Here is a 27,467-nt window from a genome sequence, read left to right as displayed (position 1 = left end):
ACTTGCAGTGGAGCTCCGCAGAACATGGTGCGCAAAAGGAAGATAGGACCAAAAGTAAAGTAAAAAGTAAAAGTTAAGTAAAAGCCAAATGTAACATCTTCACCTTGATAGTGGGATTGTGGAGGAAGGGCAAGCTGGAAAGTTGCAGAAATTTACAGGGCAGGAGTGGAAGTGGGGATGAAGGATGTTTGTCAGTATTTTGTGCATACTGCTCTTGGAAGCGCACTTCCATTCCAATGGCTGGCATTCAGTACAAAGAAAAAGATCATTTCAAACTATCCCTGCAAAGATAACAAATCACTGCTGCCCTCTTCTTGAAGTTCTTTTCCTCAGGAAGAAATGCTGCTCCTTCAAAATCCGAGAAGGTTTTGTCCTCCTCAATATTTCTCCCAGGTAAACAAGTGAGGGAAAGGTGATCATGAGGGCAAAACCTTTCTTAAAAGATAGTGCTCATCACCAGACTTCTGCCATCAATCTGATATTAGGTTTTGTAACATTGTGTACCTTGACTAACCGACCCATTAGGCCCCTTTAGTCAGTGGAGAGACTGCATTCTCCAGGGGATGATTCATAGCATTACAAGAAAGGCAAATAACCCTCTTTTATCATTTTTGTCCGGAATATGGGCATTTTTATAGGTTATTGCAAAGAGAAAGGTGATTGTTAAAGGCTGGCAATTCTACTTTTTTATGCAAAAAAAAAAATATAGGTATTTCCACAATAAGGAATGTTTGCCTCTGCTTTAAGAATACATATGTAGAGAACATATATTATGGTGTAAAACTATGAAAAATAATAATTGTTACTAGCTATATTCTCCCTACCCGCTCTGTCAACATATCTGCAGGGCATAGGGTCAGTAGAAAACTGATGAGACCAGCAGGAGATTTGAAGCTAATGTGATGCTATTCTCCTAATATCCTCTTCTTAATCATGTACTTAGGAAAATAAGTTAAGCACAAGAAAATATATACAAAAAGGTATCTTTGTTTTACTTATATCTGACCAAGACTAGTTTCCTTAATTATTTATTTATACAGAGTTTAAAAAGCTCTCCAATAGCAAAATTGATTCATTTATCACCTAAGGAGAACAAACAGCAGGATTTGAATCAGTCAGATAACAGATTAGTTTACAAAGCCATTTTGCAATTAGAGATGCTTAGGTTTGAATGTGCCCCCTTCCCCCTCCTCCCTGCACCTTTGGTAGATGCAACCTTACTTGCAGCCAACAACCATTTCGTATTGTACTTGTGATGGTTTGGTTTAGGAAGAAATAGCTTCTGCAGATGACTATGTTAGTTACAATGTCTAGCTATTGTTATTAAAATATTTGCTTCCTTTGTGGACTGATGGATGTTGTCATCTACAGCAACATTCTTCTCTGCAGTTGAGAAAGAGATGGAATCCTGGTTTAAGCCAGGAACAGATACAAGAAGAAAAGTAGAAGATTATGCCCCTTAGGCAATCTCATGCTGCCCAAGGTTCTGGCTTGTCAGCAAAGTGCAGTGTTTCTCAGTACTGTTACTGGTTAAAAAAAAGCACCTAAATGAAAATCTGAAATTGTAAAAATTAATTGACAAAAATTTGAACAATTTCACATTATGTTCCCCACTGGAAATAATAACTACTGTAATAATTTTTTTTCCTATTTGCTTTTATCTTTCATTTCTTTCTATGTACAGCATCAAAGAAACAACCATTTCTATTTGAGAATGCAGGATGTAAGACAGGGTAGGCCTGTCTGTACTGTCTGTATTTTATTTCCTAGCTGACAAAACAGTTTGCGGTTTAATTACAATTCAAATCAGCCATTACAGAGTACTTTTCCAGAACTCATACCATAGCGAAAAGTAAACAAGAAGTGAATGGAAATAGACATTGAGAATGAGAATCCTAAAATGTAATTTAGTTATCAATGAAATTGTAGACATAGTTGACCCTCTTCCTCCTTCCTCATTGTCAGAGGCTTTTTGAGCAATAGTTGTCTTTACATGATGATATAATTGTGTGTGAATAGGAAAGTATTCTCTTTACTGAATGGAATCTGAGTTGAAATGTAGAGTGCATGAAAAGAATTAATTAAAAAAAGAAAGAAAGAGTTCAGTACCTATTTTTGAAATAGGCTTCCATGAGTGTATGAAGTCATGGTTGGAATAGGGAGAAAAAAAAAATGCTGCTCAGTGTTCATGTTAACCCTCTCCTTGTAGAATTACCATATCTCCTGCCGTGTCCTGGTAACATCCCAGTGTTGCTTGACATAATTTTTAGCATTGGTTCTACATGCATGGTCATGTGATTCCTACTTTCTGCATGGCAGCCAGTGCAGAACAAGCTGTCAGGGACTGTCACTGAGGATCAATGCTAAATGTTACTCAGCAGGATGCAGGCTGTGTCTCGGTGGGTGTCCTTCTGCTGTGCTTTGATTATGTTTGTCGTAAAGAAAAGTGTACAGCCTTCATATTTCACCCCCTCTGTGGAAGATGCATTATAGCCTTTTGATTCGTCCCTGTTTCTTTCTGAAACAAGACATGTTGTTTAAAAACATATACACAGCATTTTCAAAGATTCCTTCAGTATAATCTGATTATAAAGGGGTTATGTGACAGTTTGTCTCTGCTACTTATTGTGTGGCTTAAATCTCTAAGGACAAGCTGACTGAACATCCATACAATTTAGAATCTGATGGCAGTTGTGGTTCAAAAATGTTCTTTGGACCAGATCTAGGGTCATCTGAGGAGACACTTTGGCATGCACCAAGGTAACGGGAGGATTTTATGCTACTTATTACTTGTTGTGGCCTCCATAGATGACAACGCTAAAGGGTGGGGGGAATTTAATTACATGAAGTGGTACTTTATTAACTTATAAGGGAAGAGGAAAAAGAAAGATTTTTTTAATATACTTTTCTGTAGGGAATAGCACGTCTGCAAGTAAATTTTCATCTCTGAGCAATGATAGATTAGAGTTCTATATTGTGAAAGAGAAAACAGAGATAGTACACTCAACAAGTTCGCATAGAGATTTTATAAAAGATGTACTTTAGAGAATGCACCTGTGTTTTCTGCATGAAAAAGACATCCACTAATGTCTTCTCATTGCCTCTTACTCTTCCATTGCCTTCCTTGAGGTAATTTTATAACACACTTGTCTGTACTGTTTGTCTAACTTCAGGCACGAACGAATGCATACCAGAAGACCTTACCATGTGGATGGAGCTGACAAGTACTCACTAGATGATGATCTGGTAAATCTAGAGGTGCTAGATGAGGTACTGTAACATCTAAGTAACGATTTCTGACGATTAATGCCTCACATTTTGTCTATTTCTGCTTTTTAGACTCTTTTAACAGCAAGAAGAATTTCTTCTTTTCTTCTTGGAAAGTGCATGCTGAAGCTTGGAAAAGGAACTATCATGTTCTGCTATCATCTCTTCAACAATATTTATATAGTGGTGTGAAAATAGGAGTAAAATACCCTGTTATGTGCAAGAATGTAATTATGATTAGTGCCAGTTTATTTTATGAGTTTCCTAAAATTTGAAATTTAGTCTTGAAGATCTATTTTTAAGTATTTCTCTTCCTATAATTCTTGGCTTCTACATGTAGATGGCCTCTGCAGCTTCTGAATGAAAAGAGCGGTAAACCAATGAATATCTGTTTAAGATTTCAGTATGTTGCCTGTGTGCAGGGTATCTGAATTTATGCCCTTTAGATTGCATTCCAGCAAGCAGAATATGTGATAAAAAAAAAAAAAAAGTAAGCTTTCTGTTTGTAAAATATCTACCACTTTAAAATTAATCCTTGAAATATTATCTTGACTTCATGAGTCAATAAAAAATTAAATTGAAGCATACAGTGAAATGTAGCAGGAGTCTGTATGGACATTTTCTCTTTGGAAGCTTACTTCTCTGGTCAGTGTAACAAAATATACTAATTTGGAAAGAGGATATAACATTTAACTTAATTTTACAGCACAGCAAGAATTTTGAAAGATTTCTTTGATTTTGTAATAAGACTTGAAACAATTACTTCTTAATTGTTACTTACAAAATATCTCCCCATGTTAACTACTAAAACTTTTTTTTGTGATTTTTTTAGGATATGATTATCCATCAACTGCAGAAACGCTATGCTGACTTGCAAATTTATACTTACGTTGGAGACATTTTAATAGCCTTAAATCCCTTCCAGAATCTCAGCATTTATTCTCCACAGGTAAGAGAGACTGCAAGACCTGAACAGTACTTGCCTTACATTTTATACTGGCTGATATCCTTAAATGATGTTGGGAGCTGAGAGCAGGAACTAAAACTTAGCCTTTATTTCTTCCAGACAAGAGTGATGACAAATCATATTCCTTCCTCCTTCCTTTCCCGTTAGGTCTCATTCCCCGTAGGAGGATTGAAGATTGTCCCAGCTGCACCCGTGCCCCTTGTCTGGCATCTGTGACTTTCTCCTGGAAAACAGAAACAGCAGATAGTTGCATGATGCCATTGCATCCTGAAGAATTCCTGAGACTATTGGCTTATTGTGTTCTCTGTCATCAGCTGCTGCTTAGAAACAGAAAGAATTGAAACAAATCCTTACAGATAGAGCAGATAGGGAGAAGGGATGTGGAGCCAGTCTTGGTTTCCCGTGGGTGTCTAATTCAGCATTGCAGGCAGAGGGACACGATTTTAGAATTCCTGCTGTCTTTGTAGTTTCCTTTTGTATGGCTCAAGTATTTTGCTGTTTGAATGTTCCATGCTTGAAATTCTATTCCTTTTAGTGTAGTTCTCAGTCTTGTGCATGAAAATTTGGGTATATTTTAGGTTTTGTAATTAGTGTTCGGAAATGAAATAATGCTGAGTTACAACTCTTTGGCCAGGTAATTCAGCGGGAATTCTGTGCTAGAACAGGGAACTTTCTTCTACTTAATAGGCAGAAGTTATTGCCATTATACTGTTCCCTTTCTCAGTTCTTAAATGTATATGTAACTTGGGTATTCTGACATTTTATTTTTCTTTAATTTATTTAGTTCTCCAAGCTTTATCATGGTGTGAAGCGTTCATCCAATCCCCCACACATATTTGCCTCTGCGGATGCTGCCTACCAAAGTATGGTTACATCTAGCAAAGATCAGGTAAGAATCCACGCACTTCTTTTAGATTTTATGTTAATCATAGAGCCGTTTTGCTGTGCAAGTTTGATGTGCAGTTTTACATTGTACTTGGGAAAGTTTTTTCTTTAAGTCTTTTATTCCTGTACTGGGGGAAAAAATAGAGCAACAACAAAATAGAGTAAAAATCCAGTCAAGTTTAGAAATTTTTAAGTTGACAGAGTAATGTAAAATAAAAGGGCAGATGCTATGCTAGGTTTACATGATATAATTTATGGATGCCCATGAAGTGGTGGCACTTAAGCCCAGCTGCAGGTGGCTGCTGTTCACCCTAATACTGGTCTCCCTTGAGCCAGGTACTGTTATTACTTGCTGTGGTGTGGAACAGAGGGTCTCAGTGCTCTGGCAGATTAACGGAATTTCAATCCTTCTTTTGCATGAAGATGTTATTAAGCAGTGGATAACAGTTCTTCTGACCACAAGTCATGGAAAATATGAACCATTGGCTTTTGGATCACTTATTTTTGTGGTAAAATATATTAAAAGAAGCTTTTTGGACACAAATCCAATTATATACCAGTGATTTTAATGCCAATGGAATACAGTGCTGCAGAACCTGGATTCCTTTTTATAATATCTTTAAGATTGTAATTTTGCTATGTTCTTAGCATGGTATGCTATATATACACGCATGGATATCGGGAGCTAATAATCATTTCATTTATAAAGTACTTCTGAGATATTTCCCAAAATACCACACAATGATTCATAGAAAATGTGTTCTAAAACCACAAAAGCAGATTAAAATAAAACCAAAACCACACTGAGAAAATACCATACAAACATGACTAATAAAGCAGAAGTTAAATATGAAGAAAGATAAAGAAATTCTCCTGAGTTTACAGAAGTACACTGCTTTGAGGTATGGCTGGTACCTATGTAGTGTCTTATATGGTCTTTGATGGAGACATTAAACAAAACAAATACTCATATAGTATAAATTACATGATAACTTGTTATGTGGGGGAAAAAGATCAATTTTAACATCAGCCCTTCAGGCTTATTTTGTAGATATCTGAATATCTACAAAATTTGCACATATCCTTCATACCTGCTTAGGAATTAATTTGCACTGAGATCTTTGTTGCAGAGGCAGCTAATTAGTTGCAGCATTCAGGTATGCCTGTTGGCATGTACAATTTGCTATTTTATGTTTCTGGAAGATAACAGTAGCATGTTTACTGGGTAATTTTATGTTGCTACTTTAGGGAAAGATGCTCTTGAATATCCTTTTTTTAATTTATTTTTCTTTTATTTTCTTTTGAAAGCCTGAAATTTGACAGCATACATGACATTTTTGCTAAAGCTGAAGTCAAATTTTGGCCAGTGTGCGTTCTGTGGGAACTTACGGGCTCTTTCATTTTAAACTGTTTTACTGCTAAACATCTTCAGTCACACAAATACAATTAAATCAGCTATGACAACTTGTAAATCCAGCACTAGATAGCCGCTTCCAAGACGAATAAAACCACCGAACAAGAAGAAAATAAATGAACTGTAGTGTCATATTGCACATACCATGTTAGAGTCAATTTTTGCACCTGCTCTCAGGCACCACAAGTTGCCTGATGTCCAAAGATGTTGCTCAGCAGTATTCGTTGTGGAACATGGAGTACAGTGATATCTGATGTACCCAGTAATTATTCTGTGATTCTGTGATAATGTTTCTAATAACTTACCTCTGCCCCTTTCCTACTGCTGTTCATGGCAGAGCAGAAGTTGCTCTTGGAAGGAAAGTTGACAGTGAGGAATGGTAAATGGAAAGGATGAAATAACTAAAGGATTTGCAGTTTGGGGAGGGAAAAATGGATCATCCCCCTTTTGTGGATATCTGGTTATCAGAAATATTGTCCAGAGAACCACTACTTCTGTTGAATCTTTTCACAAAGCTCAGTTTTGTCACCTGACTTGGAAAAACAAAACAAATCTATAAACTAAATTTACTGATCAAATGATGTGATCTGTTGGTTGTCAAAAAAACAGTACTTTTTATTGTTTACTGTTGTCTTTATATAATAGTATGCCCCCACACTTTCATTTATCTTTATAACTTGCATTGTGTCTATTAACCTTCACTCCTTTCACAGAATCTTGCATCTTCACCATGTCTAAATAACTTCCAGGTGTTGGACAGAAGCACACAAATCTGTGCAGCTACTAGGGAATAACATTTTAAGTACATGTTAGTTTACACTGTACTTTAAATAGACTAATTTATATACCAGTGATTTACTGAACACCTGAAAACCAAGAAAATCAAAATGGTGTTAGAATTCTTACTTGCTATGACCTATGATCTGCTCAAAAGCTGTCACGCTACTGGCCTTCTCGTTCCATCTCCTCATGAAATGCAGGAGTGGAAAGGAGGATACCAAGTGATTTGAACACTCAGAGCCAATCCGTAAGTCTGAAAGCAGCTTGGAGAACCTGTAACATGGCATATGCTGCAAACTCCCAGCTCCGGACAAATATGGGTCGGCTCTCCCAGAATCATTCCAGGAGCAGATATATATTCTTCCGAAATGTTTAGATGCCAGCTTGCTGTGTTAGCTTGAATGTTAGCATCACCTACAGGATAACCTCCCAACACAGGAGCAAGCATTAAAGTTGTTTTTAAAGACTGGAGAAGCCTTATAGAATGTCTTCTAAGTACAACTGTATCCTGTATTTCATGTTAATTCCAATGAAATTATTGCAGGGAGCTCTGCTACACTGTTGAGCTATATTCTATGGACTGTGCCATGGTGGTTCTCAGGGACTGAGGCATTTACTGCAAACTGCATACGTGCGTGGCACATGTTACCTTTTAGACATGGTCACTCAATTTTGTGTCTTAGCCCATAGAATTTCAGTCGCTCCTTCACACATCTGCATGCCACTGTCAGGCATTGTGAGGCACATTTTAGTAATCTAGGAATAAAAGCATGATTACACTGAGTCCCTGTTGATCTTTCTTTCAAAAGGGATTTGAGGGAGTTGACCCTGATGGTATTTTGCAGTCTTGGTCCTAAACATTAGATAACAGATAGGAACAGTAATAGCTGAAAATGGCTATTCGTCTACCATGTGGTGAGCTACCTACTTACTACTTTGTTTTGTGTGTCAGTGCATTATCATCAGTGGAGAAAGCGGTGCTGGAAAGACAGAAAGTGCCCATCTGATTGTCCAGCATTTGACCTTCTTGGGAAAGGTAAGTCTAGCCACTCGTATAAAACTGCAAACGACTTCTCCCCACCCCTCCCTCAGATGCTTCCACTTTATCTCATCTTTCGTGCTGAAAGCTCTTCCTGTGAACTGTACCACCTGAGTCAGGGACAGAGTGACTGTGCATCTTAAGTACTGAGAAAAGCATTAGAGTATGATGGTGCTCTACATCACTTGATATTTTTAAAAGAAAAATGTCAAATTCCAGGCATTTGGTATGTGTAGCTCTCTCCACTGTTTATGACATATCCCATTGATCATTTGTACAGGAAAGAGTGTCAGATCTTGCTACAGGCATTATCTTAGAAACTTCCACTCACACATCTAAATGTTTTAAGTAATGCTACTAGTGCAATGACAGGAGAATCAAATGTATAACATTAACCTTAAGTACATATGTTAGTGTGATCATGATCTTAGTTAATTTCTTGTTTAGTTTTTCATATTTCTAGCAATTTAATTAAAATATACGAACCCTGATAGAACAGTTGCAGAGGAGAGCCCAGATTTTCCTGTTTTGGGGAGATTGTCCCTTTCAGTATATGGCCCTGTTGTTGTGTGAGTAGGTAGTTTAACTACAGTTAAAACATATCTAACACCATGTGAATCTAGTGAGGGGTGCTGTGCAGCTAAGGCAGGAGGTGCAATGTGAGTAAGCAGTATATACATTAATGGTGCTTCTGATCTGCATCTGTTCTGTCAAGGCCAATAACCGTGCTTTGCGTGAGAAAATTCTTCAGGTGAATCCTCTGGTTGAAGCGTTTGGAAATGCCTGCACTGCCATCAATGATAACTCAAGTCGCTTTGGAAAATATCTGGAGATGATGTTTACGCCCACAGGAGCTGTAATGGGAGCAAAGATTTCTGAATATCTACTCGAAAAATCAAGGGTCATAAAACAAGCTGTGTAGGTGTATTAATTATCTGTCCTTTCACATTTACAGCATAATGGGATTTTGCTTAGTTTTCCAGAATGTTTTGCTTTAAGTGTTTTCAAGAGGGTCTGTGCTAAAGCCTTGCACAGTGCTATGCCTGTGCACAGGTCTGTGCATAAGCCTGTGTGCTCTTTTGGAGTGGAAGCCAGTGCTGCTGCTTCCTTGGGGGGAACTATTCCCTATGCAAAATAAGCATACCAGCACACAACTGTGCACAGCTTCTAGAGTCCTACAAAGAAAGTGGCCCTCATTTTGGACCCTTGGTCACCTATGATGGGCTGTTTTTCTCTGTGTTTCACAGATGCAATACTTGTATTCAGTCTCTCACTGCTAGTAGGTCTGAACTTACACTCTTAAAGCCGGTGGGAGCTTTGTTACCTATTTCAGTGAGCTTGCAATAAGGACTTGTACTTTTACGCTGTACAAAAGTACCACAAGAATAAAAACATGTGCATTATAGTGATACTTTTTTTTTTCCCCCCAGAGGGGAGAAAAATTTCCATATATTTTATTATATTTATGCTGGCCTTTATCATCAGAGGAAACTTTCTGAATACAGACTTCCAGAAAAGAAGCCTCCTAGGTAACTATCACTCATTTGTTTTAACTACTTGTTGTAATTAGCTGTTGATCAGCTCTTGCTTTCAATATGATGCTGTAAAATCTCTTTTAATCTTTCTCCATCCCTTAAGTATCTTTTTTAATCCTTCCAAGCAGAGAAGATGGACAATAAGGAATTACATTATTTGTGTTTGTTTGAGGGCTTGAGCTATTTAAAGAAAGGGAGGAAAAAAGCTGCTTTTGTCTAGATAGTCTTTCTTATTTCCAGATAATTTCAGGCAGTTGCCAGAAATTACTAATTTTGCTTTCATTACATATTTCAGTAAGAACCCAAAATATGTTTTGGACTTATTTTTCTAGTTAGTATTTGTGCTTCAAGAGCATCTGATTTGTATTGTGGAGCTAGGGCTGGGACAAAATATTGATAACACTATGAACAAATATTAACAAAGAAGAGGCAAAAATTAATGCAACAGAAACAAAGACTCTGTATGAACTAGCACCAAGGTATTTAATTAAAAGAAACCTGAATGAATGTTCATTCCACTTATGTAGTTGTGTTGAAGTCATTGCATGTTATACTGGTATATCCACTAGTATGGCACTTTATTTCTCCTGCTCTGTTTAGATATATTGATAATGAAACTGGAAGAGTGATGCAGGATATTACTACTAAAGATTCCTATGGAAGACAGTTTGAAGCCATTCAGCACTGTTTTAGAATTATAGGATTCAGTGATGAGGTAAGAGATCCAGTCACTACTCTGTTATTGACCTTACTTCTAAAAACCACCTCCGCTGTTGCCTGTGCCCAGGCTGCTGTTTGGTTTTATGAATATGCACCTGTGCCACAGAGCCTCTCTTGCAACAGAAGTGATCTGTGAGAGCAAACCCACATACCCAGGAGACAGAACCAGTCTGAGATTTCAGCCTTTACTCAGGCAGGTCTCTTCACAGTTCTGTATCATGTCGTTTTCTGTGTCAGTAGACAGTTATTTGAATTAGCGGAACTAATGGTCTTTTGGTCTTAGATGATCTTCAAACTTTCACACCCATTCCAGTACCAGTCTTTTTCTTTCATAAACTAAATTTGGTCAATTTGATTTCATAAAAGTGCTTTTTGTCATCTTTTACAGGAAGTGCATTCAGTGTATAGAATTCTGAGTGGGATTTTAAATACTGGAAACATTGAGTTTGCTGCCATTTCTTCACAACACCAAACAGATAAAAGTGAGGTTCCCAACCCAGAAGCCTTAGACAATGGTGAATACACTTTAGTGCTGTCAGTTGTATAAATGCAGTTTGACTGTGTTTGCGGGGATCTCTAACATGTGCTGACAGTTGGGAAGTGCTAGTGGTTTCCACTGCACCATCCCAGACACGCATCTTTTCTCTGTTGTCTTTCAGCTGCTGCCCTGCTAAGCATTGGGTCAGAAGAACTTCAGGAGGCCCTAACCTCCCACTGTGTTGTAACACGAGGGGAGACTATTATCCGAACAAACACGGTGGACAAAGCAGCTGACGTGCGAGACGCCATGTCCAAAGCACTTTATGGCCGGCTCTTCAGCTGGATCGTAAATCGTATTAATACCCTGCTGCAGCCAGATAAGAATATATGGCAAGTAACACATCACTGAGTCATGTATATTTACTGTGCATGTGTCTTTGATGGTTCATCCATTTATATATTTTTGATTGTGCACGAGAAATGGGGTGTTTATTTTGGCTAAGGCTTCAAGATGGCTTTCATGCTGTGATGCTGAATTCTGTTTCCAGGACATTAACCTCAGCATTTTCCGAGAGTGGAATTTAGCTACTGAAGTCATGGAAATAAGGTGGTTAAAATCTATACAATTCATTAAAGAGATGCTTTCTATGCAATAAAGATCAAAATCATACCAAAGGCTGGTAAATAATTGGAATGTACTGAAAACCTTAGTATGTTTTCAATGTACTGAAAACTTTAGTATGTTTTCACAGTCCTTTCAATGCTTCAGCAGCATTAAGCTTGTAATAAGTGTAGATCTCAGGTAATTATTGTTCTGCTACTTGAGATATTTTAGACATTTTTGAACCTTTGGTAATTACAGAAATATTTTCATGGCACTTTTTTTTTTATTTTCGTTGCCCAGTATTGATCTGACTGCTTTGCTCTTTTCACACAACCGTAGATATTTCTAGAAGCAAGAGAATCTTTCAGGTGATGGGAAAGTGACTGTGTTGGCCATAAGACTCGTGCTTCCTTTTGAGAGACTGGAGATGGCAGGGAGGGAGCAGTACCTCAGTAGCACAGAGAGAACTTGTGGAATAATTATTGCTCATGTAGGTTAAAGATGGCAGTTCTGAATTCTACCAGAACTATTTCATTCATAAAATCATAGAATCATAGAATGCTTAAGGTTGGAAGGGACCTCAGAGGTCATCTAGTCCAACCCCTCTGCACACGCAGGGTCACCTAGAGCACGTGGCACAGGGCTGTGGCCAAGGCGGTTTTAAAGATCTCCAAAGAAGGAGACTCCACAACCTCTCTGGGCAGCCTGTTCCAGGGCTCTGTCACCCTCACTGTTAAGAAATGTTTTCTTAAGTTCCTGTGGAACTTTTGGTGCTTCAGTTTGTGGCCGTTTCCTCTAGTCCTATTGCTGTCCACCACTGAAAAGAGGCCAGCCCCATCCTCCTCACTCCCACCCTTGAGGTATTTATAGACACTGATCAGGTCCCCCCCTCAGCCTCCTCTTCTCCAGGCTGAACAGACCCAGCTCTCTCAGCCTTTGCTCATATGGCAGATGTTCCAGGCCCCTGATCATCCTGGTAGCCCTGCGCTGGACTCTCTCCAGCAGCTCCACATCCCTCTTGTACTGGGGAGTTCAGAACTGGACACAGTCTCCAGATGTGGCCTTACCAGGGCTGTGTAGAGGAGGATGATCACCTCCCTCAACTTGCTGCAGGCGCTCTTCTTAATGCACCCCAGGATCTTGTTGGCCTTGGCCATTCCTTCTAGACAATGCCGGAATAGCTAGAGGTGTCTTGGAATTATCATATCTCCGGACTTTGATTATTATCAACGGACATTGTTGATGCTTCTGAATATAATTGGACTCAACCTGTTTTAGGCTAAAGCTAAGGAGAGGAGAAGTTGAGAGGACACTGTGCCTCCTTTCAGAGCACATCTGCACAGCATGTGATGTGTTGTTATTTTCAGACAGCCTGTGAATGAACGTAGGTACTGGAATCAAAGCAGGCTTTCTAATGTCATGCTGTGCCTAGGTCCTGTGTTAATATGCAGTATTATTTCTGATCGTAGAGGTGGCTTGGAGATCCCTAGTTGGTACTTTGCTGCATCACCTAGATATGTCCTCAACTGCAACTGGCAGTTCCAGTGGTGACTGTGCTGTAATTAGACTTGAGCTAGCCCATGTACTTACCTGTGCAGCTGTAGCAGCAGCAGACTTGGCAGTTACTCTGCTGTGTGGCTGTAGTAAAAACATGGTAGAAGAACTTGGCACCATTTGTTCACCTGGAGGAACTGCTGATATATTTGGTTTGGGATCCTGTGGCTGAAACCATTTGTTTTACTGTGGTTCCAGAGAATCTGTCACTGTGTATCTGTGATTGGAGAATGAAAGTGCAGGGAAAAGTGTAAACGATGTTGAAAAAATGCACAAGTTGTTGTAAGTTTGCACAAGCTTTTTGTCTTCTTGTTTTGCAACATATTGAACTGATTATGTAATCTTAGTTACTACATGTATTTTAATTTTTTTCCTTGATGCTCGTCATGATGATTATTGTTTGTATTTCCATGCAGCAATGTTGAAAATGGAATGCATGTTGGGATACTAGATATTTTTGGATTTGAGAACTTCGCAAGAAATTCATTTGAACAGCTGTGCATAAATATTGCTAATGAACAGATCCAGTTTTATTTCAATCAACACATCTTTGCACTTGAGCAGGTAAAGGCAACTCTGAGTCTGTGTGAATCATCAGTTCTGACGTGTTAGACATACTGAGAAGCATTATAAACCATAAAATGTGTATGTGATAATAATGCAAGATAAGAACTGCATCTTTCAGAGCAGTTGTTGCAGTTTTGCAGTCAATGTGGTTGGAGCAGATAGAGTGTGTTGCTGTGTGTCACAAATGTCCTAATAAAGATGTGGCTCTGGCTGCTTCCGGGTTAAAATTGTGCTACTAACTTTGTAGATGGAGTATCAAAATGAGGGAATTGATGCTACCACAGTGGAGTATGAGGACAACCGTCCACTTCTAGATATGTTCCTCCAGAAGCCGATGGGCCTCCTTTCTCTGCTAGATGAAGAAAGCCGATTTCCTCAGGCAACAGACTTAACTTTAGTTGGTATGAACAAACAAAAATCCTTAGCAATGACTAATATATTTTGAGAACGAAGAATGGCAACTTTAGCTTTACTAGCCGACTTACACCATTGAGGCTTTTCCATTTGTTAGCCTGTTAAGTATATTTTTCATTATGCTTCATCACTCTTCTATGCTTTACTTGTTTTCTGTTTTTGTATTGCAGAAATTATTTTACATACCTGATGTCTAGGGTTTTATTGTCTCCTTAGTGTTTTAAGGAAATAACCTGTGTGGTGGCCGTGTGTGCAAGGAACATCAAGGAGGATTTTTTGTCCCTATTTACTAAAGAAAAGGCTGAGTCATGGAAGAAACTTGTGTCCAGGACCACTATGAGTTAGATTCAGTGTTGAGCGTAAAATATAGATCTTCAAGCTCCTCGGCCTATGTTTATCCAATTAGAAAATACTGCTTCACTCCAGATTATCTCATCGTAGATAGAAAGTATGTGTTATTTCTGGTGTGCCATCTGGTGGAATATTTCCCTTCCTTCATGCCTATTTTATGTATAAAAATATCTCAGTGCCAGCTTTAAGATGCTATCCTTTAAATTGTTGTCCTGTTTTTATTTACTGGAGCTACATTTTCCCCTGTGATAGGTAACAGAGTTCCAGTTCCTTCAGTGGAATGTGCAGTAGGGAATAACAGCTGCCTGTTAAATCGTATGATATATATACAAGGTTTTTCACTTGTCAACTTGTGGTTGAGTTAAAACTTGATTTTAGGTCAAAGATAAAATAAATGCGATGATTTCATTCCAGTCCTCATTTGCATACTAAAGCAGTGTGCCTGCCTGGGCCCTATAGATCAGCTGGTACTGAATTTTGAACTTACGCTTTCACAGAGGCAGCCTCCATGCTGCAGTGCTCATCAGTTTTATTACTGATGTCTTGAGAACACTAGGACCCCTCAACATGATAGCAAACTGGGATATTTTGCTCACTGCAGGTGTACCAGAGAAGCATTTATTAGAAATAAAAAATCCAAGCCCAACTCTCTTTCCTTTTAATACAAGGAGACTGAAGTCTGATTAAATATCAATAGAAAGAAAATACTAAGAGAAAAAAAAAAAGATTCTGATGTTAGTAAAAACCATTTTGATAATCTCATCTGACCTCCTGTATGAGAGAGGTTATTTTTTATCAAATGATTCCTACCTCAAGGCCTTCAATTGGTTAATCAGGTAAAGAAATAAAATAGCACTTTTCACAGCAACAGCTCAAATTTCATTACAAAATCTTACAGAGCATGTAAAATATCAGAGGATGTAAAAGACCTTTTTCTTAACAAGCCATGTTTCTTTCTCTGTCAGCTTGGCAGTGGTTTCTCATAGGAAACAAAGTTCTTTGGATGGGAGAAGTCTTTTCTGTACAAGTCCAAAGGCAAATTAGAGTTGATCCCAATGTGAAAATTGGGAAACATGGTGTGTATGGAGAACTAAATGAATGGGGAAAGGAGGATGAGGGAATCAGAAATAGCAACACTCATTTAGGCAGGCCAGATGCGTGCACAGCTTTAAATCTACATATTTGGAAAAGCAAACAAAAAAGCCCATGAGACTAAATACATGTAAGCAAGTTCATAGAAATGTAAAAAAAAAAAAAAAAAAAAAAAAGTTCCCATATCTTTTCATTAGCTCCTATTACTTGACAATTTTCTGTGCATAAAACTGAACAAAGTGGGATGTAGAAGAGTCTTGCTGGGCTACTTTAGAATGGGCTGTTCCATTCTGAAAGGCAGCTTGGAAGAAAGCAGGGAAATGGCATGCAGCTGCTGCTGGGCAATCTGAGAGTGTCCGAATTTGCTGCCTGAGCAGCCAGAACTCCTGTCAGCTGTCTCTGTTTTAGAAGCCAGAACTACTGTAAACTGTCTCTGATTAGGAGGCAGATTTTACTTAATCACTGTAATTCACTGTTATCAATGTCACTTCTCAAATGTTTAGATAAATTTGAAGATAACTTACGATGCAAATACTTTTGGAGACCAAAAGGAGTAGAACTGTCATTTGGTATTCAGCACTATGCTGGAAAGGTAAGGTCATCTGATTTTTATTTAAGTACCATTGGTTTGATCATTCTATTCACAGTCATTGATCTAAGATTTTTTCCTACGTTTTATTAGGAAAAATATGAAGTTAATGAACACTTAGAGTTTGTGGCAAAATTGTCTATGCAAAGTCGTCCATTTTAGAATTTGTCCTCACAGAATTTGTCCTAAATTGCATTAAAAATAAACTTCTTTTATCCTGAAAGAATCTTGACACCAGAAACACCGCTATTACTTTTTTCCTTTTAAAGGAGCAACTGACTGGATCCAGAAGTTACAAAATTCTAACATAGCTGGCTGGTAACTTCAGCTAACTGCCACAGTGGTTCTATGTGTCTGTGTGTACATGGGTACATGTGTATGTAAAGGAAATTGAGTTACGGTGAAAAAAAATGCAATACAAAAGTAACAGTATCTCCAATACAATAGAATCTTCAATAGTACTTAAGCTCCTATAGACAGCATTGGAAAGACGGGAGCAATTTGTTGCCAGCACAGATGATTTCCCATCCTCTGTAGAACCTGTTGCTTTTGTACTATCTTTTTGGAAGCAGTGAGAAATCACTTTAGTGTACCTTGATGTGTCCTAGATATAAAACTTGCTCCTGTTTCTCCAACAGCTCTGGGTGCAGATTCCAAATTTGCTGCAGACAGTAAATAGGTGATGACTATCTGAGAGCCATTTTCTGCTTATGTAAAGTGTCAAGTTTTAGTGTGTTTCTCCATACTGTGTCATGTACACCATGTGACACAGCATAATACAACATGACTCAAACCATTTAGGCCGATTTGATGTGCGATAACATGCTACAAATATAGATGCTGTTTATAGCCTTTTTGTATCCTGAGGACACTGCTGTACAATTTGAACTCCTTTATGGATAAGTCTTTGACTTGTCAGAGCCAAACTGACAGGTCTGCTCAATTGTCTTGACTATTTGTGCTTTAAAGGAAATGGTGGGTTTTGTGTAACACTGTGTTCGATTCTCTTTCCCACACTAGGTGTTGTATGATGCCTGTGCATTCCTGGAGAAGAACAGAGACACTCTTCCTGCTGACATAGTGGTGGTGTTGCGAACATCTGAGAACAAACTTCTTCAGCAACTGTTCTCTAGCCCACTAACCAAAACAGGTATTTTTTTGCACAGCTTTGCTAACATTGTATCCTCTTCAGCTGTCTCATTCCCTAGAGCTCTTAACCAGTAGACCAAGGAGGCAAGGTTCCAGAGAAGGGGAGGTTGTCTGATGAATAAGGCAAGTCCATGTGAGAGAAGGATGAAAGTATGGCATTGCTTGTTTTTTTGCCATTTGTCAGTCCTTGGCTGAGATCAGTTCTCAGTTGATGGATTTTTGTGTCATGCATCTTAGAGTCATATATATCTTACTTAAATAAAGTTAATCTGAAGTAACACCTATTTGTTTAGGTGCAACAATGCAATCCATGAAAAAGTTTCTTATAAACTGTAAGCATACTAAACCGTTTGAAATAATTGCTTCAGTTGAGTTAAAGCTCATTGACTTGCATGAAAATGCATGTATACATGACTGAAACAGTGAGATGAAGTTTGATTAGTCCATGGGTAACTGCCGGAGTATCTGTAACCTGGACAAATGATAATTCCACAAATACATGCCAAGAAAGCAACAAATGTGCATGTAGAAAATGTCTGTCAATACTTCATGTGTTTCTTGTTTGTAACGGATAAGAAAAAGATGTGATAAAAGGGAACAATCCAAATAGGATGGATTGTATTAGATTGCAAATTTCTTTTGGTCTAATATGACATTTATTTCTATGAGTAAAGCAAATTCCAGTATTTATGTTGTGGCTATTGAGTTGCTAGTGGGTGGAGTTTTGCAATGAAAATATAGTACTGTTGATTTTAAATAGAAAAATACAACATGATCTCTATAACATTTCCTGATTAACCAGGAAATGAAAATGCTAATCTATGTTATGCTGCCAGAAATGATGAAATAGATGTGAAGGATATCTTTCAAAGTAATACAGGGAGGCAAACATACCTTGGACTGAAATCTGTTGAGTAGTCAGTGCTGCTAACGCCTTTGCAGAAGAGGTCATTGTGTTTCTATCCAAAACGTCTTGGATAGAAATAAGTGTCCATGCATTGGGTAGTGCTTTGCAGACTTACTGTGTAGGGACTGTAGATTGGATTCTGTGCCTGTGCAGTGCCTCTCCCTATAGGTTTTCTGGATGCTCAGTAGTCCAGCCACAGTCTCTGGCTTTGCCTCCCACCTCTCCTATGTAGAAAAAGAACATCTGGAGAAATCCAGAGGTTTGAGCCATTTCTGCACACGTGCAACTGATAACAAACTACTTCTGTTTATGTTCTATATAGGATAGATTCCTTTTACACTGTCTCTGTCCTTTTCCTGTAATTAAAAGCCTCTGGATTCCCTTCTTCCAGATTATGCTTTAGGGGAGGGTCCCCTAAAGAGACTTTAAAGGGGAGGTGAGAGCAGATGAGGAGGAATTCAGCTGCTCATTTCAGCTGGGAGCAGCAGAGATGCGCAGGGGGAATGTGCTTTAAGCTGGAGTAGGATTTGTTTGTGCCCAAAAGGGGAACAAAGAACCTTTGCATCTGCTTCTGTCATCTGAGGCCTTGTTAGACTGGTAAAAGAGATTCTTTAGTTATGCAGGATGAATCTAGCAGAGAAAACTTAGGTCTGGTCAGACATCCAAGGCTGTCTGCACACACTTCTCTGACAGTCATTTTATACCTTGAAGCTGTTGTGAAAATGAAGCAGATTAGGTGCTGTGTCCTAGTTATAAGTCCTAATTAGTGTAAAGATTATACTTTTAAGTTGCTGCTGATTTTTAATTTCACGATAAGGCAACCAAACCATGTCAACTCATCTGATTTGGGTTTTTTAGAGAGAATTTTGATGGCAGTAGTGAACTGTGTGTTTTGGCTGAGATGCATAAAAAGATTCAGTAAAAAGATACTTCTTGTTGTGGTCTTGGTCTGTTTCCACTTTTACCTTGGATCTTAAATTCCTTACTTGTTTCCTATTTATATGGATTTGATGGATTCTGCCTCCCATTATAATACATTTACCTCTTCCTGAAATACCCACAGCAATATTTTCTGTCAAGTCAGTACAGGACATCCTGTTAAGAATTATTATGTATAGCCTCCTGTGCATGATGTATAAGAAAGGCATAAAACCCATATGTAGTTTTTTTTTTTTTAAAGAAAGTCTTCATGTTTTTGCTCTATTTTTCCCAGATGTTCAATGTAATTGGCACCCATATCCTGTGTTGGGGCCTTCATGTTCCAAAATTAGATTGTTGCCAGGTTTACTTTTGGCAGCTTGCAGGACAAATGAAAGATTTGGCTGAGAACAGAAGGTATAGCTGGCCATGCTGCTTCCTCTCTGCTTGGTGAAGAAAGGTGATGCTGTTCTGCTCCCTTTGCAGGAAGGCGCGTGCCTACACCAAACCCTAGTGGTAGCGTCAGTGTTCAGCACGCTCTCTCCCTACTGCTTCGATCTGCTCCCCTCCCTCAACGTGGGCTCCATTCCTACAGCCAGCCAGAAAAAAACACAAGTTATGATTCATATCTTGATAGTTTTCTTCACCTTTTTGTAGATTACTGGCGGATGCAAAAGTTAATAATTTATATGGAGGCCATATTGCATCTCTCTAGGTAATGCTGACTCTAAACGAGCCTTCTGCCAGCATCTCTGGTGTGTTGTTTGAAGGTGAGTGACAGCACATTCCCACATCTGCTTACAGCTGGCTCTGGCATTCGCAGTGTGCGTGTCCTCTGCCAAGCGCCTCTCTCCCATGCGTGCCAGAGTCACTAGGTGGTGCTATCCCAGAAGCGAGAGCGAAGTTGAGAATAGTAGCATGGGATTGAAAATTACTGAAAATGCATTTCTTAAGTACCAGTAAGAACAAAAAGATGCCTTTCCCACCCTGAGAAGATCCTCTGTTTGAAGTATATTTATATAAGTGCCATAACATAGTCTTTCACTGTCAAAAACTGAGCAGCAGTGAGAAAATAAATATTAAAAAGTCTAAATTCTTTTACTAATTTAAGTTCATATTAATCCCTGTAATTTATCAAATATACTTATCCCCTCTTAACAAATACTTCTATTTCACCGAAGAACACTGTAGTTTAAAGGGCCAGAAATTATCAGCAGGGCATTAAATGCACATGTAAAAGAGTAGTTTATGGTTAAAAGAGTACACAATTACAGATACAAGACACCAGAACAAAACCCAAGCATTCTGAGGCTAATTTTGCAGGGCGTCAGGCATTGTGTATCTTCTTTCAGTGGAAACTTGAGCACATTCAGCACGTTTCAGAATCTGTGTGCACTTTCTAAGGACCTTTAACCTCAGAACTGAATGAACATATTCAGGTTTAACCTACTGAGTCTCCCAATTGCTTCCATCCTACTTGTCACTTGTTCTACAGACAGTTGCTCCTTTGCAACACACTCTCCACCATCTCTTTTGCTTTCTCAGACTCCCAGCCCCTTGCACCTCAGAGCTGTACTGCCCAGCCCTCAGTCCTGGCTGCTGAGAGGGGGAGAGTTTCCAGGCACGGGAGGAGAGGGAGATTCCTCAGCCCTGCAGCGGGAGCAGGGAGGCTGCTCTGGCCGCGAGGCCCTGGCCAGCTGGCCTTGTGCTGAGCTTGGCTTTCCAGGGCAATATGGCGCAGGGCAGGGTCGTATCTAGTGAATTTGTATCAGTTGCTCTTGCTCATGTGTCCAGAATGACCTGGTATCAGTATATAACCCATTGCACAGTTATATCCCATTCCTAATACATACTCATTCTCCATGTTGCCTTGATTTTCAAGCATAATCTATTAATGAGAACTGAGGTGAAAGTTTTCACTGCCTTCATTGGAGAGTAAGGACAGTGACATTTTATCCAGGGATGTTTTTGTCCAGACTATGAGGAAATTTTTTCTTTTTTTTTTAAAGACAAGTTAATTTTAGTCAACCTACCTAAAGATTGCTTCCCAGTCGTTTTTAATCTCTTTTGTTTGTGTTAACCTAGCATCTTTGAGTCCTCAGAAGAAAACAAAATAAACAAACAAAAATATGTCTACTAACAAAAATAAAAACAAACCCAGCTAATCATGTGCTGAGAGAGAATGTGAAGGAGAAATATTCCAGGCTTTCTTTATGGATACTAAAAAACACATTAACTAGAGTCTCTTGAAGAATCATTTAATGATTTTTTCACTGATCCTTGGCAATTTCCCAATCTAATGAGTACTATTTCAATAGTAATTTATCTGTAAGCTTGATAGAAAGTAGTAGCTCATGAAGACTCAGAAACAGAGAGAAGCAAATGGATTTTCTTGCATGTAAATCCTGCAAACCTACACTACTGGGCGTAAATATGACCAGTTGAAATCTTCGGATGTTTTGCCCTGTTTTTTCAGTTTAACCATTATTTTGTTTGTCATGTTAGTTACTTCGACTTCTTACTGAGCAAAAGCACTTTCTTTGGTCATAAGTACTAGCAGAAAAGATCTCTTGGCTTTATGTACATCACCCTTAATCACTGAAATAAAGTATGCTTTAAGTCCACTTGGACTTAAAGGATCTTGTCTTCTACTTCCATAGATCATTATAGAGCAAAAGACTCAAATACACCTTTTTCTTTTCTAATTTATCCTGCAATTAAATCATTATATAATGGTACTTTTCTGTTATTTATTTTCTAAGAGATAACTGCATGTGCTCTGTATCAAATGAATGAGAAACAAGCCATTGTAATTAGAATCTCTCTACTTAAAGATGAAGCACAATTTACATTTTGTAAGAATTTGGGTCAAGCAATGGAAGCTAAATACTTTCTTTCTGAACATAGAGGCTTTCCTGCATCTAACTGGCCCATATGTTAGAAGCATTTAAAAATTAATTGTTTTTGCTTTGCTGCCAGTGTTGTGTGCAGAGAGAGACTTTAAACCACAGCTGTGCAGCGTAGCTATTGTGAACTTTATTGTTTTGCAGATGTGGGACATCAGTAAACTAAACTAAATGTAGCCTAACTGATTTTGAGTGGTAGAGTATTAGATTGCTTTCTATTTAGTTTCTCATTTTAACATTTTACAGTTCAGTGTTTCTTGTTCTTCACATGCTACAGTTTTGTGCCATGCAGGAAATATAGTACATAGATACTCATGAGATTTGCTAATAGGAAGATCCAGAGCATGCCCTAAAATAGTCCTTGAAATGGAGTTCATCGAAACAGAATTATCTATCAAGTTGAAGTTAAGATATAACAAGTATTGGCTGTTGAGATTAACTCCCTATATATAGTGACAGTGAATCCCCGGAATTGCCTGTGGTAGTCGGCACAAAGGCCAGAACAGCTCAGAAGGGTGAAGATAGCGTTATCATGCAGACGTTCAGTAAAGGGGGTTGCCCAAGAAAAAGTCCATTGTTTTTACAGTGTTTTTAATTTGTCTAGCTTGGAGTCTTACCACGATAAGAAGATGAATAGTCATACTAAAGTTTTTCAAATTCTGAATTTAAGTATTAATAACTCCTGTTATGCAGTTTCTGTTCATTAAGTTACACAGGCTCTGCATTAATCTGTTAGTGTTGCATCTTGCCTTGCAAGATGGACTAAAACCGTAAGGTTCTTTGATCCTGTTACAGCTGCTTTCATGACCGCTGCTGTGCAGTGTTGGGATTCTTCTGAGTCTGAGGGCTTAAAGGAAAGGTGAAGTGTAGATTCTAGTAATTTCTAAGCAGATTGCTCTGCATAGGTGACGCATAACTTGGTAAGGTACTTGAAGATGCTAACATAACCCAGTGCTATGATGATTTACATCATTTCCATATGGTCTTTAAGAAATGAAACAGGTAACCACAGAGTTGAATGTATCAGAACAATGAAAAGTGTGGTCTTTATAATTACCCCTAGGATTGCCCATAAGGAGTAGGGGGCTAGTGTTTCAATGATACTCCCTTTAGAGTTCTCACAGGTTCAAAGGGAGCTTGAGGTATGTAACAGCTTCAGCAGCAGAACCTAAATAATGCTGTGTATACCATAAACTGTGTTATAACATATATTGATATATTGTATGAGGATGGAAGGAAGGAACATGCTCTGGTAATACAAAAAAAAAAAGTCTAGAATCATCATTTCTGCTTCTGAGTTTCTTGTTTATTCACTTTTATTTTAGAAAATTATTTTGGCCTGATCTTAACCTTTTGTTTTTCTATAGTTCCTTTCAATCTCAGTTATAGGATATGGCGCAGAACCCAGCACAGTCTCCCTTCATGATGGTCAGTCTCTTGGTGGTGGTGAGGTGCTTTGCCTACCAAGTAGGCTGCTGCATTCTGTACTGTCTGCTCTTCCCCAACTATTTTGAGCTTTGGTGCATATAACAACAGCAAATGTTGCAGTGCCAAACATGGGCATGGAAGTTGTTATGACCCGTAGCTAAAAGAAATGGCCCTCTGTAAGCAGATAAAAAGAGTTTGTCCAGCACACAAGCATGCAATCCACCCCTCTTTGCCGCTGTCTTTCCAGGACCATTTGGCCCCTTCCTTTTCCCAGGCCTGGAAATGTGTCTATTTATGCAAAAAGGCTGTTGCATCTGTTCTCCGTCCGAGCAGCTTTGCAGCAACTATGGAGACATCCCTACATCTGCCATCCGTAAGACTAAAGAAACTCTTAATTTAATTGAGGATCTGGATCAGAAATTGTTAATTCAGAAAAGTTTGGACTTTCATTTCAGATAATCTGGATCCAAAAAGTGCACCCTTTTCCTCTTGAGGGGTTTACTCATAATTAGATTATTCTCAGATGGGTTACTAGGTTTTCATTGTTACTAGATTTTGGATCTGATTTTGGAAATACTATTTCTCTTGCTTGCTTTACTCAAGAAAAGTAAAACTTTTCTTTTTTTCAAAGATAATGTTGGATGCAGCGGTGTCTAGAATGTATGGATCGATAGCCATATTCTACAGAGAGTGCTTTATAAATACATTCTTGTGTAAAATGTGTAATATATGAGAAAATTGGATTCTTCGCTTTTTATTGCACCAGATTAGCTTAAATGAATTTAGTGACTCAAAAGAAAAGAGTTTTGATAGTCAGTGACCAGATTCAAATTAGTACCCAATAAAAAATTACATGTATTCATTTATAGTCAAGCTAAGAAGAGCCTAGTCTTACAGTAGCAGAAGATGAAAATGCATAATGTAGATAAGGAGTCGACTTCCTTAGGCTAGATAAAATGTACTGAAAGGAAAGACAGAAGAATCTGTGTATGTAAGAGACATTGTCTGGCTCTACCTCTTCTGGAATGCAAGTGCTTAGCTGTGATTAGAAGTAGTGTCAATGAAATATGAATGCATTGTAGCATTCCTGACCATATTATACTATATCTACATGGTATTTCATGTAACCCCTCTGTATCTGAGCCTGAAAGAAGTTAATAAAATATATGAGGATAAGGAAAGAGCTGGTGCCCTCTATATAATAGTAATATCCCTGGTGCAGCTTGTATAGTAAGGTGACATTGTCGTTAGGCTCTTTCTCTGTAAGTCAATCACACTTCACAAATTAAATTTTATCATCAAAGCATGATGTAGCTCTTACCTGATGTACTCTTACTTTGGGAGGGAAGAGTAATGATCTTTTGCAATTGTAATAAACAATACATATTATATACAATATATACAATATAAAACAAATATATAGCTAATATTACTAATATGTTCTTGCTAGTGCTTACAGAACCCCTAACCTTAGAATAATGAAGTGCTGGCAAACCTTAGGTAATACCAGAAACTCCAGCGAGAGTGAACTGTCCATAATTAGTGTGGAAAGTCTGCGGCTGCCAAGTCCTTAATTCAGCCGGATCACACAGGAGTGCCAGGGCTGCAAGTAGCAAGCCAGCATTGCTGATTGCTCCTTTCTGAGACGCAGAGAGTACTTCCAAAACCAACCTAAAAAAAAAAAAAAAAAAAAAAAAAAGACACCCCTGTTTCTTGTTCCTATGCTATTCAAATACTTAAAATCCTTTGCCGCTTGCTTCTGCACGGTAGAATAGGAATTGTACTTAGGTAGTCTTCTCACCTTTCTCATCCGGTAGCTTTCTTTTTTTTTTTTTTTTTTTTTTTGCCTGGAATGAAGCATCAGTGAAGGATACGTTTGCAGAGGTGTGAGACTTCTGAACAGCTTCAAGACAGGGAAAATTTGCTCTCAGTGAGCTGAGCCGGCACCTGCAGACTTTTGCCATGCCACGTTTTCTGTTGTGAGCTCTCAGAGCATTTACCAAAGCTGAATAGCATTCCTAGCTTTAGTAACTACAGAGGAAAAAGACATAGAGTGAGCTGCCAGGGACACAAATCAGTCCCACAGACCAAAGTTGCCCATCTTGCACGCACATAGGTAGGAGGCTAATTTTTTCAGATGAACACTGAACTGAAAAGGGCATGCATGTGAGTAAAATGAAAGATTAGTCCTTATTTTAACCATTAGCTTCTGTCTGCTCCCACATGAACTGATTTGCCAGAAACCTCAGAAAGTTTTGATATCTTTCTAAATCACTGGATTTGTCCAATTTAGAGTTGAATTTAATACAGATTTAATTTTATTTAACTCTGCCTGTGTTTCCTCTGAGATGTTGACATTTAATGTCTGTGAAGCTAGAATTCAGAAAGGCCCAATATTATCTTTTAACCTTTAGTGAATTTAACCTCCAAAGGAACTCCTGGCAGTTTTAATTGGCTATGATATTATCTCAAAACATTTGTTCTTCAAATATTCCTGTTCTTCACAAAGTGGAATAACATGTAATTATTTTAGTATGTAAAGTAGTAAATGACCCCGTAAATGAAAATCAAATACAGGGAGAAATTCTGCAGATGTTTAGTGACTGTGGAACAAACACCACACTAACTCAGGTGAAATATTCCTTATTATATAGACTGATTTTCAAAGCACATTTGTGCTGTTTGTTAGTCTTAATGGCTTAGCCATGTTCCAGTTAGGTACTTATTTTCCTGAAAATGAATTCCTTAAGATAACTAATGCACTAGCTTATATTGAGGCATCATTTTGTGTTTGATCTAGGGAAAAAAAAATAATAATACATTTTTTTCTATAGTTTTTGTCTGGAGCTACAGTTTGCTAGTTAGCAATTACAAAGGAGTTTGTTTGATGTATGAAATAGGAACCGATAAGAATCCATAATGAAAAAGTGATTTTATTCTTCATTTAACCTGTTTTTGCCAATAAGATAATAGTGTAAAAGAAACAACAGAACATTATTTAGGTAATTTGGCTTTCCTAGTCATTAAATTGCAGCCATGCTAGGTTAAGCAGTTTCCTCCTTTGACCGTACTCTATTTAGGCATGCTAAGAACAGTATATGGAAAATACCTAAGTAATAACCACTGGATAACAGAAATTTGTGGAAAGGTGTATTCCTGCCCAGGGGAAGGCAGATAGTATGAGGAAACAAAGACAATATCCAGCAGTTCCAAAACTGTTAAAAAATACAAAGGAGAGCAGGCTTAAGGGATGAAGGAAGGGTGGCTTTACTGTGTTTACTTCAAAACAATCACACATCTTTTACAGGCAGCAGTACAAGTCATACAAAAGATTGAGCTTGTGTGTTAGGACTTCTCCTGTAGGCTTCACATTTAGGTATCTGGCAGACTGTTGCTCTGCATTGACATAACAGTCTTTTTTGACATATAGCAAATTGAAATGTGCAATAAAAAGTATGTTCACATTAGGACCCCGGGAGAGGGCTTCTAAGTAGCAGTATGTAAATCAGGAACTCTCCATTCCTTGGAAGGAAATACTTCTTCCTTGGAGCAAAAATCATGAAGCTGATGCAAAGCTGTTCTCAGATGGAAAGCACCATGATACTAGAATTCCTCTTCACAGGAGTGGACCACTTTTGGGCTTCCTTTGTTGTGTGAAGAAAGATTTTTGATTAATGCAAGTGTTTATTTGCTTATTTTGTGAGATCAGAAATGTTTAGTTTTACTTTTGCTTGAGGAACTTAGGAAAGCCCAAGGGATATTAATTGGGGAGCCTTGAAATCTGATGTAAGGCAAAAATTAAGCAACTGTATTATCATTCTAAATTTTGTTGGTTAGTAGAGTTTTGTATTTTGTAATGAAAAAAAAAAAGCCAAATTTAAGGATTTTTAAATAATGTTAT

The 27,467-nt window shown here is 38.2% G+C and overlaps 1 protein-coding gene across 3 annotated transcripts in view; it reads left to right on the top strand.

Annotated features, from left to right (window-relative positions):
• Positions 1–27,467, top strand: part of MYO3B (myosin IIIB) — a 173,407-nt gene that overhangs the window by 72,021 nt on the left and 73,919 nt on the right. For all 3 annotated transcript variants that reach the window (XM_026046103.1, XM_026046238.1, XM_026046167.1), the window contains 13 exons: positions 3,174–3,270; positions 4,100–4,216; positions 5,019–5,123; positions 8,266–8,349; positions 9,068–9,270; positions 9,783–9,881; positions 10,488–10,602; positions 10,996–11,122; positions 11,267–11,477; positions 13,662–13,809; positions 14,060–14,213; positions 16,173–16,261; positions 17,279–17,408. In XM_026046103.1, the coding sequence (XP_025901888.1) occupies positions 3,174–3,270; positions 4,100–4,216; positions 5,019–5,123; positions 8,266–8,349; positions 9,068–9,270; positions 9,783–9,881; positions 10,488–10,602; positions 10,996–11,122; positions 11,267–11,477; positions 13,662–13,809; positions 14,060–14,213; positions 16,173–16,261; positions 17,279–17,408 (1,679 nt within the window). The remainder of the gene's footprint in view (positions 1–3,173; positions 3,271–4,099; positions 4,217–5,018; positions 5,124–8,265; positions 8,350–9,067; positions 9,271–9,782; positions 9,882–10,487; positions 10,603–10,995; positions 11,123–11,266; positions 11,478–13,661; positions 13,810–14,059; positions 14,214–16,172; positions 16,262–17,278; positions 17,409–27,467) is intronic.

The sequence above is a fragment of the Nothoprocta perdicaria genome, unplaced genomic scaffold (assembly GCF_003342845.1).
Source record: "Nothoprocta perdicaria isolate Ctin4 unplaced genomic scaffold, notPer1 scaffold_0, whole genome shotgun sequence".
Classification (NCBI taxonomy): domain Eukaryota; kingdom Metazoa; phylum Chordata; class Aves; order Tinamiformes; family Tinamidae; genus Nothoprocta; species Nothoprocta perdicaria.
This window is presented reverse-complemented; position numbering and strand designations above follow the sequence as displayed.